Consider the following 14494-nt stretch of genomic DNA (forward strand, 5'->3'; position numbering starts at 1 on the left):
TCAACCACTAGAACTTCATTTGGGAAGCTTGTATGATTTATTTCCGTGTTTTCTTAAGTTGTATGTCATTTACGTGTGTAGTTAATGTTTGCCCCGTACAACACGCTTTACACTCGCTTCACACATCGAGAATGTACATTGGGAACGCCTCTCCAATTCGAAATGCAACCTACGAGACAAAGTGCCCTATAATAGAGTGTACGCTCCACATGATAAAGGGGCCCCGGAAAACAACGAACAAATATTATAACGACGGTTAAAGGGAGTAACGAAACAAAACGATCCACAAGTAAACTTAGCTAATAAACGGAAAACGAATGGAACGAAGGTGTGCACGCTTTACCCGTCCAAAAAAGAAGTAAAAATGAAGTAATGCTCTACTCCGAGTGGCCGAGTGAAGGGCCAAAACAGATTGGCAGTGCCGCCCTAGAAGTAGTGAAGCATCTGTCACACAGGCCTCTACTGAGAGCCAGCCGTTTGCAGGCGTTGCTGTTGCTCCAGCAGCTCTATTTCCGCCCAGATGGTGCGCACCTCTTTGAAGAGCTGTCCGGGAGGTGGGAAGAGAGTAACAAAAATGACGTATTACTTACAGCACTCGTTTGCTTCTTCCGTATCCTTCTTACCATCGACAGCCAGTGTTCGTCGGCGAGCAGCTCGTTCAGCACGACCGTGGCCGGCCGGTTGGACTCGTTCGCAATCTGCTGGTTGACGCGCTTGGCACACTCGACAAACATCATGTACTTCTGGTGGCAGATCTTGTGCAGCAACTCGAACCGCGTCGCACAGCGGCGGCACAGCTGGAAGTGTTTGTCGTACTGCTGGTCGTTGGGCGCCGCCGTCGTCGTTGCCAGCGTGGCACTGTTGTAGGTGCTGCCCTGCAGCGCGATCCGGGCGGCAAAGCCGGGCTGATGGCAGGCGACACAGTGCTGGTGGTGCAGCGGCACCATCGTCGACGGGCCGAGATCGTTCATGATGTCGTACGCCGGGAAGGTGGCCAGCGAGTTGAGTATGTTGCGCGGCCAGGGCGTGATCTGGACGAGCCGCCGTTTGCGATCCTCGGTGATGCTTTCGATCGTCTTTACCCGCGACAGGAAGTATTGATCTAAAGAAGCAACAGCAATAAACAAGACACAAAAGGATAAAGCTGTTAATGTCAATACATCTACCTAGAGATTTTCCATCTCTTACCTTGTTCCTGGAAAATCTCCTTCAAAAAGTTCGGATCCAGCGCTTGCGATATCAGCGTCTGTATGTACACCTCGAACACATCCTGGTACATCTTGGTGTCTTCCATGAACTTCTCCATCAGCTGGTTCTGGTTGGTCGTCGCCATGCCATCGTCTCGGTGCGTGTTGTTGCCACTGGCTGTGGTGATTTCATTGCGCAGCAACTCCACGATCGAGTCCATCTGGTTGTGCACGCGAAAGCGAACCGGAACACGAACGTATTTCTTTTTCGACTCTTCATTCCATGCCGAATACTGCAAAAAGGTTCACAATAATGTATTTTAGTATAAGAAAACGAATTACTCAAGCAGTCTTACCGTCGTAACGTGTCGGTAAAGAACCTTGCCGCTCTGATCGTCAAACGGTTCGTACTTCTGGAGCAACATTTTGTCATCAACGCGCCATATCGGTGGCCAATCCTGCGCAAGGTCCGTCCGTTCCGCTACAAACTCACCCAACTTGATAAGAGAAAAGAGAAGAGTGTTATCTTCAATTGCTTGGAATATAATAAGACTTTCTTACCTGAAAATTAGCATCATTGGTTGCCTGAATGCTGATGGCCGCCGATGTGTTTGTTGTGTTGTACGTTTGCTGTTGCTGTTGTGGCTGCATATTGTACTGCTGTGCGGACGGTTGTTGCTGGTGACCGTACATCACCATAGGCTGTTGCTGCTGGGGCATTGTCTGAGCATGCATTAGGGGCGTTTGATGCAGCTGTGCCTGTGGCGTAGTTGCAGTATTTGAGTTCTGTTGCTGTTGCATTCCGATCATTGTATTAGGTGTAAATGTATTTCCTATTGATGAACTACCGCCGCCGTTGTTCGCACTGGCGGCATCCTCCTCACTGCCGTAATCGAAATCGGCTATTCCAGCACCTGCGGCCGCAACTAAAAGAAAGCAAAACTTGTCGTGAATCTTCTCTTTCCGCATCGAACACCACTTTCACGCCTTTTTACAGCTCATTTATCTCATTTTAGAAAATGAAACAGATCAATTACCATTAGCGACAGGATGCGCGGGTTAGTAGTAGTTGTTGCACACAGCGATAGAACGAAGGTGTGGTTTGGACGGTGGATTAGTTTAAAGGTGAGCAACATACGCACGTATGATGAGAGGTTGTGAGCAACAGTTAGAACGCGGTACGAAAGGAAAACAACAGTAAGATGTGAATGACAAAATGAATGTGTAATATGTGTGTGTGTTATTGCAATTATCATCTCGGAAGGTAAAGAAGAAGTCTCAGACGAAGCTCAAAGAGCAACAAAGCATAAGTTAAGCAAATAAATTAAATTGAAACCCCCGAGTGTGAAAATTGCGTAAAACGAGCATGAAATAATGATCATGATGCTAAAGGGATTCTAAACGCCCCACAGCAAATATACACTACACCCTCCCCCATACACCAGCAGAGAATTGCAGCAAACGCCATCCCAAATTCAAACGGATACGGACCTGAAAGGATATTCGAACGTGCCTGCTGAGTTTTGCTGCTGGCCGACCGATCCATGCCGAACGTGTTTTTGCCCTTTTTGGACTTTCTTTTGCTGCCGGATCCTTCCTCCTCATCGTCATCCTGTGCAAGGCAGAGAGAGAGAGAGTCACAGTGAGAATTAAAGAATTAAAAATTAACTTACAAAAAAAAGTGATTCCACCTACCTTATTGCCCTCCGGTGTCCACGCTGGGTCAGAGTCGGAATCGTTCGCAAACTCTGCTGGTTCTTCGATCTCGTCCGACGGGTGATGGCGGGAGCCGTGCTGCGTGTGTAGTCCCTGGCTGCCGATAATGATTTCCTGCTGCAGCTGTACCGCTTTCGATTTCGCCCGTCGGTTGGACATTTCACGCCGCTGGGGAACGACCAGTGGATCTTTTTTTGTGTGTGAAGAGAAAAATGGTTAAAAAAGCACAACGCAGGCTAACATTGAGCAACCGGGAGTCGTCCTTCAGCAACAACACCTTGATGGAGATCCTTCCTTCTAAATGCTGCTTCCTCGTCGATCGATCGATACATTACCATGATCGTGAGCGCTTCTTTGCACGCGTTAAAGTTCTCAAATGTTCGGATCGAACGTAACAGATGTAGCAACACGTGGATGAATGGGAAAGAGCGGGGAAAAATGGGGAGGGTAATATACTGTTTGGCGGGATTTGTGTTTGTTGGGATGTTGGGCCATTTTTGCTGTGTGCCGGGAGGAAGGGGACGATCATGACACGCTCCAAACCCCACGTATACATTATTTTTCATACAACGACGAAAAACGCAGGAGTTCTGTATGTTTTCAGTATGTTCGATCGTGGTGGGGGTATATGAGGGGGATTCGATAACGAAAATTAATAGCATTTTTTGTTCCATTCGTCCGCCCGGGGTGCTGCTACCTCTGTTACGCTTGTCACACACACACGCGCACACCGTTTTGTATCATATAAAGTCAAAGGCTTTGCTTATATTCTCTTTTCATAATTTCACCCATTCATCCTGCCTCTCTCGCTCGTAGTAAATCCACTATACAGCACCTTCATTCTCGTTAAACCAAACTCCACCCAGAAGGGGGAGGGCGTTTGTGTTTTGTACAAACATGCACGCATTGTGGCGCGCATGCTTTTTTTCTTCTTTTTTTAAACACTACAGCACGCTGTTTACGCAAATAACTTGGCTTTACTCTACACGCCTGCCGATGGCCGGTTTTACAACTCCGGTTTCGTTCCGTACAGTAGCTGCTTGATTTCTTCTGATTTTCTTCATCTGTGTGTGTGTAAACATGATTTTCCGGTGATCTTTAAATGATAGAAAACTCTGTAGAGCAAAAGTAAAAATATTGCTGAACATTTCCGTGCCCGTCGGTCGCATCTCGGTGCTTGCTCTTATCACCTAAATACTTTCTATACTCAACACTTCGTTCCAAAAACATCCTCCTCGATTGTGATCGTCATAATATGGCATACACGTGTTTGTTAGTGCTGGAACGAATGGATTAGTGTGGAGGGTTGGTCGATTCCGGTTAGACCTGGGCCCCACCAGCCAACTCCAAACTAGTCCAAAGTTCCGTTCCTCCTGTCGATTAACATATTGTCCCATTGTGTTAATGGCGTTTAGTTCCTATGCTCTTGGCACTACACGCACCAACAGAGAAATACTTTCATTTACCCTCCTTTACGAACCTCGTTCTGTTTAGAGCGTGTGCTTCTGAAAGCAAATAAATTCCTGCCTTTCAATCACTGGGCTTTTTACGTTAAAAAGGAGACTGGCTATCACCCTACACCCGGCTATCTATGTACAGTGCGCGCGAACTCTCGATTCCTCAAACTAATAATAATCGCAACCTAACTTTGCTGACTGCGTAGAGAAAGTGCAGCGGAGACTGCTCAATTTACGAAACATACTGATGTGCCCTCGTTAGGTACGCATAATGCAAAAGAGAGAAAGAGAGCTAGCAGCAACAACATAAACAGAAACTCTAATCAAACACACAAGAAGTGTTCGCCCTAAACCAGCTAGAGAGCCACACACACACATACCGCACCGAGATTGGGGTTGTGTTACAACAACGATTCTTTTCAAACGTGAAAAAAGCAATTTTGTTCTACATGTACATATCACAGCGATCAGCGAATCAATGTGTCTTTGAGTATTTTTTTTTGTGTTTGTCAAACAGATTTTGTTTTTCACGATTTAAGCACACAGAACCATTTTAAATGCCTTCACTTGCGTCACCACACTTTCTGCTTCGATTCGACAGAGCAAAGACAAGGAGAAGAGGGACACAAAAAGAGGGAGAGAGAGAGAGCGAGAGAGTAGTGAGGACAAAAAGCACTTTCGTGTCATTAAAATGCGGTGCGATTCGGTAAAAGCGACTTGCAACTCTGGTAGCACACCCCGGCGGCGCTTGGAGACGGTTTGGAGGAAATAAAAAAAAGATTCAAACACGCACACAACAACAACAACGTGGAACCCGGCATCGGCATCCCATTGGAGGTCACTCCCGTCGTCGCAGCACTCCTGCTCATCAGCAACAATGGCACACAAACCCGCGTATAACAGAGAGGATTTGGGAAAGGGAGGATGAGAAGGACAAAGGAGGCACTGAAGCGTTCACCCAACAACAGCATCATCATCATCATCATCATCATCACCATTAACAACCGCCGCAGCAACAACAACGCAGTGCTCTACCATCGCTGTCTTCGCAGATGCAAATCGTACAGATTGAACGCAGCCGCTTCGTCCGATTGTTGCTGTTGTTGCTGCTGCTGCTGTTGCAAATGTTGCTGCAGGTGAGCATTCTGATGAAGGGCGAGCTGCTGTTGCTGCTGTTGTTGCTGCTGCTGTTGCTGCAGTTGCTGAGCCTGGTGATGATGATGGTGATGAGGATGGTAGTACGTTTGTTGCATCATCACGTGTTGCTGCTGCTGTTGCTGTTGCGTTAGTTGCTGATGTCCAGTTAAGGGCAAAAGCCCAATGCCGGAAGACATCAGCATGTGCTGCTGTGGCTGTTGTAGCTGATGTGTGCCCGCTCCCGTAGGGGACGATAGCATTAGATTGCTCTCGGACGGTGAAGCAGCACTTCCGGAAGGATCTCCCGCACCACCAACAACCACACTTTGCGGTTGCTGCTGTTGTAGATGTTGTTGCTGAAGGTAGCGCGCTTTTCTCGGTATACTGATGATTGGTGTTGTTTCCTCAGCGGACGCAAGCTTTTTGCTCGTGTCCGTTGAGAATTCTTGCTGCCCAATAGCACCACCAGCACCTGCATTGTCCACCGTGCCCGATCCATAGGTCGACCCCGGTGGAGCATTACCTTCGTGATTGCTTCCGGCGGGTGATACTGGCGCGTTGTACTTTCGTTTCCTGTTTGTGTTAGCCTGCTGCTGCTGAGATGTCGCCACCGGTTTGGGAGTCTGCAGAGCGGGAATACTGTAATTAGCGGATTGGTTCTCACTCTCTAACGCCGGGATACCGTTACTAACGTCGTGCGATTTGCCCGTCGCCCCGGCTGGCGACGCGTCCGTCTGGGTGTTATTGTACTGTGAAGTTGCTCCCTTCGGGCCGGCGGCGCTCGGCGTAGCTGCGTTCGCTACCGGCGTGCCTTTGCTGTTCGAGGCTCCCCCGGACGGTGGTGTGGTGACGGTGGGTTTGGACCAGCTCGTCTTACGACCGGACCGCATCACCGGCGGCGGAGAACCTTCCCGTTCGCCCTGTAGGAACTTCAGATAGCTCGCCATGAAGCCCTTGTTCATGCTTTCCGGTATGTTGAGCTTCTTCGGTGCGGATGAGACCATTCCCGGCGTACCGTTGCTAGCGTCCGTGCCATGACCGAGCGTTCCGCTGGTGGTGCCTCTGGAAGGTGTTGGCTTACTAGCCGCTGCTGTTGCTGTTGCTGCTGCTGCCTGAGGTCGCGGACTGCTGCCATTGTGTTCTGCAAGAAAGCCAAGTTCTTCCTCTATATTGGGCACGACTACCTTGTCGTGCGCTTGCGACTGTGCCGCCGCCGTCAGTCGGTGCCGTTCGTCTTCGCTCCTAGCCGCCTCGTGGTGACCCCCAGGGAGCTGCGGTACGTTCAGGAGTGTCGTATACTGGGAAGAGGAAGAGGAGGTCGCGCTACCCACCGGCTGGGAAGCACCTCCACTGTGAAGATGGTGACTGGTGGAGGGAGTGAGTGGAGTCAAGGACGTCCCAAGAGGATGGTGATGATGATGGTGAGGATAGTACAGATGATGAGAATGGGGCGAAGTGGGAAAGAAAGCGGACGAAACCGTCGAGGAAGAAGAGGGCGAGCTAGTGGGAACCGAAAAGCCGACACTACCATCGTGGGACGACGCTCCATAGTGCCATCGCTGGTCGGGACCGTCGGACGCGTCATGTTCACTCTTGATCGAGACACGATCATTCCGCTGAAGATCGTGCTGCGAAGATGCCGCTGTTGCTTCCTGTTCCGCTTGAGCCAGTTGATCCATTCCGTTCACTTTCAGCCCGCTTTGTCGAGTGGGCGAGGAAGGTATTTCGTTCTTTTTCCGTCTCGATTTGTTTGTATTGGTGGTGCGAGAGTTTTTGGAAGATTTCGATAGCTCTGCAGGTTCTTTACTGGCAGCCTGGGATTCCTCTAGCATAGGCCGCTGTAGGTTCTTTACCATTGCCATCGGATCGTGTTTAGTTTCCGCGGACGACTCCCACTGACCTTCCAGCGATTGGTGTGCGGTTGGAAGAGATTGTTGCGTTCGAGTGATTACAGAAGGGTACGCAATTTGCTGCTGCTGCTGCTGCTGTTGACTGTGCGCGTCACTCTTCGATTGATCCAACGTAAAAGAGTGTTGCTGCTGATGGTGTTGTTGCAACGCACTAGCCCCACCCGGTAGCGACAGATAGATGGAACCATACCCTGGCTGCGTCCCTACACCGGGTGAACCTTTCCTGGGAGGATTACTGTTGCACGACGAAGGCGAGGAATAGTCGGAAGAAACACCGGACGAAGTGGACGAGGTAGATCCGGCAGCTGGCGAGGAGGACGGAACGCGCGAAAGTGCCGACGCACCGGTGGAGGAAGAGATGCCCATCCCGTTCGCATTCGTGGCGGCAGCAGCGGCAGCGGCAGCAGCAGCCGCAGCCATCGCCAGCATGTGATACGGTCCGTGAGGATGCACATGCGGATGATGGTACGATTGTTGCTGCTGCTGCTGTTGCTGTTGTAGGGACTGTTGTTGATGGTGGCTGGCTTCTCCTCCTGCACCGAGCGCGGCATGCACCACCCCGGGACTGGTCGACTCTCCCAAGCTCCCTACCCCATAGCTACCCGGCCCTGCCGAAGCGGAAGAAGAGGAAGTGGTGGACCTATAGCTAAGTGAGGCACTGGTTCTGTTCTGCTGGTAGGAAGCTTGTTGCTGCTGCTGCTGTTGCGATGCCGATTGAGACTGCGCGCTCGTATTGCTATTGCTACTATTCGTGCTACTATTATTATTGCTACTACTATTACTGCTAGACCCGGTTCCGTTTATACGGTTTAGTTTCGTCTGCTGCTGCTGCTGCTGCTGTAGATTGTTGTCCGTCATCGAGTAGCTAATCGGTGAGGATTGTGGCTGCTGACTCAGTATCACTTGGGAGGCCGCTTTGCCTCCCCCGTACGAGGGAGAACCTAACGAGGGGGACGATCGTACCTTGCTGCCTCCGAACTGGAGGATCGACGTTGGCGAATGGTCCGCTGTCGTCGACCGGGGCATACTAAAGTGGTTTAGTGGGTGATGCTGAAAGGGCAGGTGTTGCTGCTGTGGCTGCTGTTGTGTCTGTTGCTGCTGCTGCTGCTGCGGATGGTGCTGCAATACACCGGGCGAATTGTGTTGCCTTCCCTTGAGGGTCGCGTCTGCATTCAATGCACGGGACGAAGCGTAGAGCGCCGTGCCCGCTTCAACCGTGGCCGACGAAGACAGGGACAATGGGGAGGAGAGAACGGACGCGAACTTGTAGTCGGCCACCGCTGTACGGGCGGATGCAGCTGCACCCGAGCCGGCTGACAGGAGCGAAGACGAATCGCGACCAACACCGTCGCTGGGTGGAGGACAAGACTTACTTGTAGCACCGACGCCGCTGCTTCCCTGGGCCGCAGAGTAGGTGGACGATGATCCACCGCTCGATTGGTGTGAAGCTTCGTACGGGTTGGTGCTGCTGGTGTTGCTGGTGCCACCGTGCGACGGAAAGTAGCCAGCCGTGGCATGGTTCGATGGCGGTTGTCCGACCGGTTTTGTCACCACGTTCACCACCGGGGAGGCGGATCGTGCGGCGGATGAACCGGCCGCTACTTTCCCCACAATGGACACCAATTGCTGCTGTTGCTGCTGCTGTTGTTGCTGCTGCTGTTGCTGCTGGTGATGCTGCAGTGTGTTGTTGTAGTGGCTGCCGAACGTTTCGTACTTCGTCGCTGCCGTCGTGGCTCCACTCACTGCATTGGCATTGGCCGACGGGCTCGACGGTAGCACGTTCTCGTGCGGCATAATGCCAAACGGACTGGGCAGCTGGTTGTTGTTGCCCTGCCAGGTGCTCGCAGCCACCGCCGTGTTCGGCCCATTGCTGAGCGTGCTGGTGTGGGAGGCGGCCGCCTGCTGCTCGAAAAATGTCACCAAATTCTGCTGATGCTGTGCGGCCACTGCCACCGCCGCCGTCGTCGTCGCGTAATTGTCGCGCAAGCTTTCCGTGTGCTGCTTGGACGCGGCGTTAGCCGCTGCGGCAGCTGCCGCTATCGCCGCTCCGGGTGTCTGCGCCTGTATCAGCACCTGCCGGTGGGGTGTGTTCAATCCGCCGCTGCTTCCGACCGAGACACTGTTGCCGGCCACACCACCGCTGGTCGTGCTGTAGTGGGCCGGTTTTGGATTGCCGGCCGCCGCCGCATGGTGAAACAGGGGCGAAAACACGGCATCGTACCCTGCCACGCCGGTCGGCGTTAGGAAGCCGGTCGGGTTGAACGGTCCGCTGGTGGAGCCGAGGGAGGTCGTGTGGGCGGCTTGCAGCAACAGCTGGGACGTGGTGGAGGGTACACCGACCGTGCCGGTGCCGGCCGCGTTGTGATGCACGGCCGCCGTCAGTCCGGCCGTTCCGCTGGCGGCAGCCGCTGCGGTCGCAAGATGATGATGGAACTCGCCTCCCGTTGCGCCCGGTATTCGATTGTACGAGTACGACCACGGTCCGACGGGATCCATCACGGGCACGTTGCACTAGCGTTGGGGTAGAGTATGTTTGGTTGGGAGGGAGTACTGCTACTCGCTACTGGGCGGTTGTTTCTCCTTCTCTTCGCTTTTGTTTGGGTTCACTGTGATTGCTCTGTTTGGCGCGAAGCACTTTTACGCATCTTTTACCATCGCACGCATCGTGCGGCGCTGCCGGGAGCATTCGTAATCTGCAAAGGAAAGAAACTAATGTCAGTGTTGTAAGGAGAGCGATGAAATGTATCATAAAAATCCATGAAATTGCCCTAAACTAGCTATCAACGTTTGAGGGAGCCTGAAGTGGACAACAACTGCTTCGAAAATGTATCGTTTTTAAAAACATTTTTCTCTGAAATTAGTTTCTTCTGTTTGCCTGCTATTGCCCGCGCACGCACACAGGCATCGCGCAAATGGTGCGACAGTGTGTATACGTATACGCATAAGTGGTTCTTCTGTTTCGCTTCGCACGCGCACGCATGCATTACACATACGCGAGAATGTTGTAACGGGCAAAAGAGAAGAAGGGAATCACACAAAAAACCGCGCGTCAACTGTCGCTGTTTTGTGGGCGCATGAAGTAGTGCGACAGAACGAGAGAGAGGATGTATGCTTTTCCCCTCTCACTCATTGCACTCGTCGCAAATTGCACTGTCCACCACCGCCACCTCTGCAACCTGCACAACATTTATCTGTACAATCGCAGCATCCCTCTCGGCTGGAGAGGGGGAGGGGGGGGGGCGAAAGGGACCTTAGGCGAGGGGGATGATTTTGACTTTTCGCACATGAAGCGTTGCCTCGCAATGATGCCTCAAGAGAAGGGAAGCAATAGCAGGAAAAAAGGCACATACTGCGTGACAGCTTTCTTCTTCCTATTTTTCCTCTTCCCTCACCACACGGAGGGATGGGTGGCTGCACTTTTCCACGGTAACACGCCAATAACCTGCTGCTCCAGACACTATCACTGACAATCGATAGATGTGATGCAGGGCCGGGGGTTTTCCAACCAGTTATCATCCCCCCTCGCACGACACACACCATCCGCACGTCTATGCAATTGCTTTCCCTGTATCAACCCTTCTTCCTGCCCGCTCCTGTCACACACACTCCCGCACACAGCACTACGGTTGAGGGAAGGGGAGGACGTTTTCAGCCAATTTCTATGCTTCCACCCGATCATAAATTCCCAAATTCTGCACACCTGCTTATAGCACCTTGCTCCTCGATCTTCCCGGGGAAGGGCACCGACAGACACACCAGCCGAGCTTCTTCCTCCCCCTGCTTGCGAACTCTCTTGTTCAAGGAGATCTAGCCGCGAGGGGCTTGGGAGGATGTGTTTTTTTCTTATCTCCTTGCGCGTTCGTTTAATCACAGATTCTAGTTCCCGCACCACCCGCACTGTACGCACCAAAACACGTCTATCGTTCCGTTTCACCGTGAAGTAGGTTGCACGCCATCCGAACCGCACCGAAAACGCGCTTAGTTGTTCATTTTTTTGGCATTATTTTCACTGAAACGAAAATAAAGCCTCCTTCTCAAAATGTCCGCCGCTTTTCAACAAGGTGACTGCAGGGCGAGGTACTGCCGCTTTGACGTTTCGCAATTTGACGTACTGCTGACAGCAGCTCGGTCGGGGTTTGTTTATGTGCTTTTTTTTAACGAACATAATTCATTATTTTATTAAAACTGAATTATAAAGAATTATTTACTATTTCCGTATCTTCAAAAATTAAACCAGAAGTGACAGATGAAGCGTTCAAAACTTAATTGCTCAGATTTTAATCGAAGATGATGTGCACGGTCCATGTATGCACCTTGTTATTCGTTAAAATTTAAAAAATTGTCCGTTAAAATTAAAAGATTTTTGCACATTTTTACAAAATAATCCTAATTTAAGGCTGAAAACGACTAAATTTTCTTTCTAAGTTCAGATTTCCTACCGATTTTTATATAATAACGGCTACCGATACATGTGATAATCACACAAACCTGTGTGAAGGTCATTCACACGAATTGTGAACATTATTCTTTATTCTGCTATCCAATCACACTAGCAACATGCAAAATCAGCTATTGTCCACCGTGCAAATGCGGTGCTTAGTGTAATCAGCTACAAAATGCAATCTACTTCATTGATTTAAGTTTAACTAACTACATTGTTGCTCTAAAAAGCGTTATGAACAGAAGGGGAAAATGCAACTAAAAGCATAGGGTTACAACAAAGCGTGTTAGAATGCGAAAGGAAAGGGGTGTTTTGGTTAGCTATTATTGCTGCAAAATGCAACGCAAAACTTTGGTGCAGTTAGTGACGTATCCCGTGTATTATCGTGGTTCCACACTCTCCCGCCCCCCGCCGCATCTTCATCTATCCAGCAAAGCCGTTGGGATTGTTCTTCTGCCAGTTCCAGGTGTCCTCGCACATCTCCTCCAGTCCGCGCTTCGCCGTCCATCCGAGCTCTTGGGCGGCAAGTGACACGTCCGCGTAGCTGGCCGCAACATCTCCAGCACGTCTAGAAGGGAAGGGATACACAAATGTACGGGTGTACGTGTGTTACACAAGATTACACAAATTTACAAGAGTGGATGTGGGTTCGTTAAAGTGGGCGGGTAGCGGTGGATGTTTGTTTGATGTTAGGTGCACAACAAGATATGGGAACGGTTATTACCTATCTACAATTTCATACTTCACCTCCCTGCCGGAAGCGTTCGAGAAGGCTTTAACTACTTCCAACACCGAGTACCCGCGACCAGTGCCCAGATTATAAACACGGAACCCACTTATCGTGCCGCCCGCCAGCTTGTCGATCGCTTTCACGTGCCCCTCGGCCAGATCGACGATGTGGATGTAGTCGCGCACGCCCGTCCCGTCCGGCGTGTCGTAGTTGTTGCCGAACACGCGCAAACACTCGCGCCGCCCGACTGCCACCTGTGAGATGTATGGCATCAGATTGTTCGGCTCGCCGTTCGGGTCCTCCCCGATGCGGCCCGACTTGTGCGCCCCGACCGGGTTGAAGTAGCGCAGGGACACCACCGTCCAGCGTGGGTCCGATTCGCACAGATCCTTCATGATTTCTTCGGTAAAGTATTTGCTCTTGCCGTAAGGGTTGGTGCAGCTGCCCGTCGGGTGGCTCTCCGTCAGAGGGAGCTTCTGCGGCTCGCCGTACACGGTGGCACTCGAGCTGTATACAATTTTAAACACACCAGCCTTGAGTGGGAGGTGAAAGAAAATATTTACATTTGCACGAAGGCTTTCTCTACCGTCTTCACCTGGCACTTACCTCCGCCATCACTTCGAGCAAAATGCTCGTCCCGGTAATGTTGTTTTGATAGTACTGCAGCGGAATGCGGCATGATTCGCCGACGGCCTTCAGTGCGGCAAAATGCACCACACAATCAATTTTATGCTGTCGAAAAAGAAATAAAAACCCCATTAGCACCCACGCCTGTACAGTGGAGCACATCTGTGCAAATAGAACAGCAGCACAAACCTTGTTGAAAACGCTTCGCAGCTCATCCCGCTCCCGAATGTCCACGTCATAGAACGTTACACTGGCACCCGTAATTTCCTGCACCCGCCTCAGCGATTCCGGCAGCTTCGAGCCACCGCCGCCGTACGCATTGCAAAGGTTATCCACACAGATGACCGCGTGGCCCGCGCTCAGCAGCTCCAGCACGGTGTGCGACCCGACGAATCCGGCCCCTCCGGTGACGAGAATGTTCAGCGCCATGACTAGGTTCTGCTACACTAGGTTCGTTCTGTCGTTGGTGTGTCACACGTCGATTGCCACGCAAATGTTCACTATGATCCGCACCGCACCGCACGGTCGCTACAGCTCATCTGAACGAGCGGCACACTCCAGCCGAGAACGAAGAACGCCTTTGTACGACACACACGCACATCGTCTGATTACAGCGCGTGCTGCTCCTCCGCCTGTCTGGATGCCCTTATCAAGCCACCGGCGGCGGCCGTCGCTTGTGAGTTGTACAGGCGCTGCCAGGGCTTGTTGATGACAAAATTGTTTTCACTCCATTCATTCACCAGCAAGAGCGGAAAAAAGGAAGGCAGCCAGCGAGCGAGCGAGCGAGGTTTCCGAAGCGTACGGGACACCACCGAATGTAAACAAACAACGAGCAAACTGACGTACACCAGTTTGACATTGCACCAACACTACCAAAGCAGGCGGCTTTAAATGCCCGCTTGTGGATGAGTTGAAAAGTTCCCCTCTAAGTTGTTTGTGGAAAATGTTTGTGAAAAGCAAAAAATTGAACAGAAAGTGTCTGAAACATGTTGAAAAACACTCTCTTTGTTGCTTAGAGCTTCGTCGAGGGTAATTTTCTTATCTTTTCTTACTCTAAAACTGCCTCAATGGCTTTGTTATCAGTGTATCGAAGCGCTGCAGCATTATCGCCTCGAACTACCGAAGCTAGGAAAAAAAGAAAGGAAGAAAAGCGCTCAACATCTGAATCGAGCCCGAGGATAGAAACATCACTGTATTGGAGAATCCGTTCCGACACGTGGCAAGTATATGGTATTCATGATCGAAGGTCGGATACGAGCTCGGATAGATATTAAAATAGTTCTTTGTTG

General features: G+C 51.0%; 2 protein-coding genes across 14 annotated transcripts; both read right to left on the reverse strand.

The window, feature by feature from the left end:
- Nucleotides 1-14: 14 nt before the first annotated feature.
- On the reverse strand, nucleotides 15-11759 carry LOC1280427 (atrophin-1). Of its 13 annotated transcripts, none has more exons than XM_061659911.1 (11): nucleotides 11108-11519; nucleotides 8781-10100; nucleotides 6190-6638; nucleotides 6021-6120; nucleotides 2883-3091; nucleotides 2679-2799; nucleotides 1749-2101; nucleotides 1544-1684; nucleotides 1189-1480; nucleotides 624-1102; nucleotides 15-543 (listed from the first exon to the last, which is right to left on the reverse strand). In XM_061659911.1, the coding sequence occupies exons 2-11, from the start codon at nucleotides 9901-9903 to the stop codon at nucleotides 460-462; spliced, it is 3351 nt and encodes a 1116-aa protein (XP_061515895.1). In that variant the 5' UTR covers nucleotides 9904-10100; nucleotides 11108-11519; the 3' UTR covers nucleotides 15-459. The 13 variants fall into 13 exon arrangements, with proteins under 13 accessions (XP_061515895.1, XP_061515894.1, XP_061515893.1 ...); XM_061659910.1 differs by having other exon boundaries at nucleotides 1749-2113; nucleotides 11315-11517; XM_061659909.1 differs by having other exon boundaries at nucleotides 1749-2113; nucleotides 11108-11517.
- Nucleotides 11760-11877: 118 nt separating this feature from the next.
- LOC1280425 (UDP-glucose 4-epimerase) lies at nucleotides 11878-14198 on the reverse strand. Its single transcript, XM_320278.5, has 4 exons — nucleotides 13395-14198; nucleotides 13185-13310; nucleotides 12573-13111; nucleotides 11878-12416 (listed from the first exon to the last, which is right to left on the reverse strand). Exons 1-4 carry the CDS (start codon nucleotides 13632-13634, stop codon nucleotides 12272-12274), a joined length of 1050 nt encoding a protein of 349 aa, XP_320278.2. The 5' UTR covers nucleotides 13635-14198; the 3' UTR covers nucleotides 11878-12271.
- Between the last annotated feature and the right edge of the window lie 296 nt (nucleotides 14199-14494).

Source organism: Anopheles gambiae, chromosome 3, assembly GCF_943734735.2.
Source record: "Anopheles gambiae chromosome 3, idAnoGambNW_F1_1, whole genome shotgun sequence".
Taxonomy (NCBI): domain Eukaryota; kingdom Metazoa; phylum Arthropoda; class Insecta; order Diptera; family Culicidae; genus Anopheles; species Anopheles gambiae.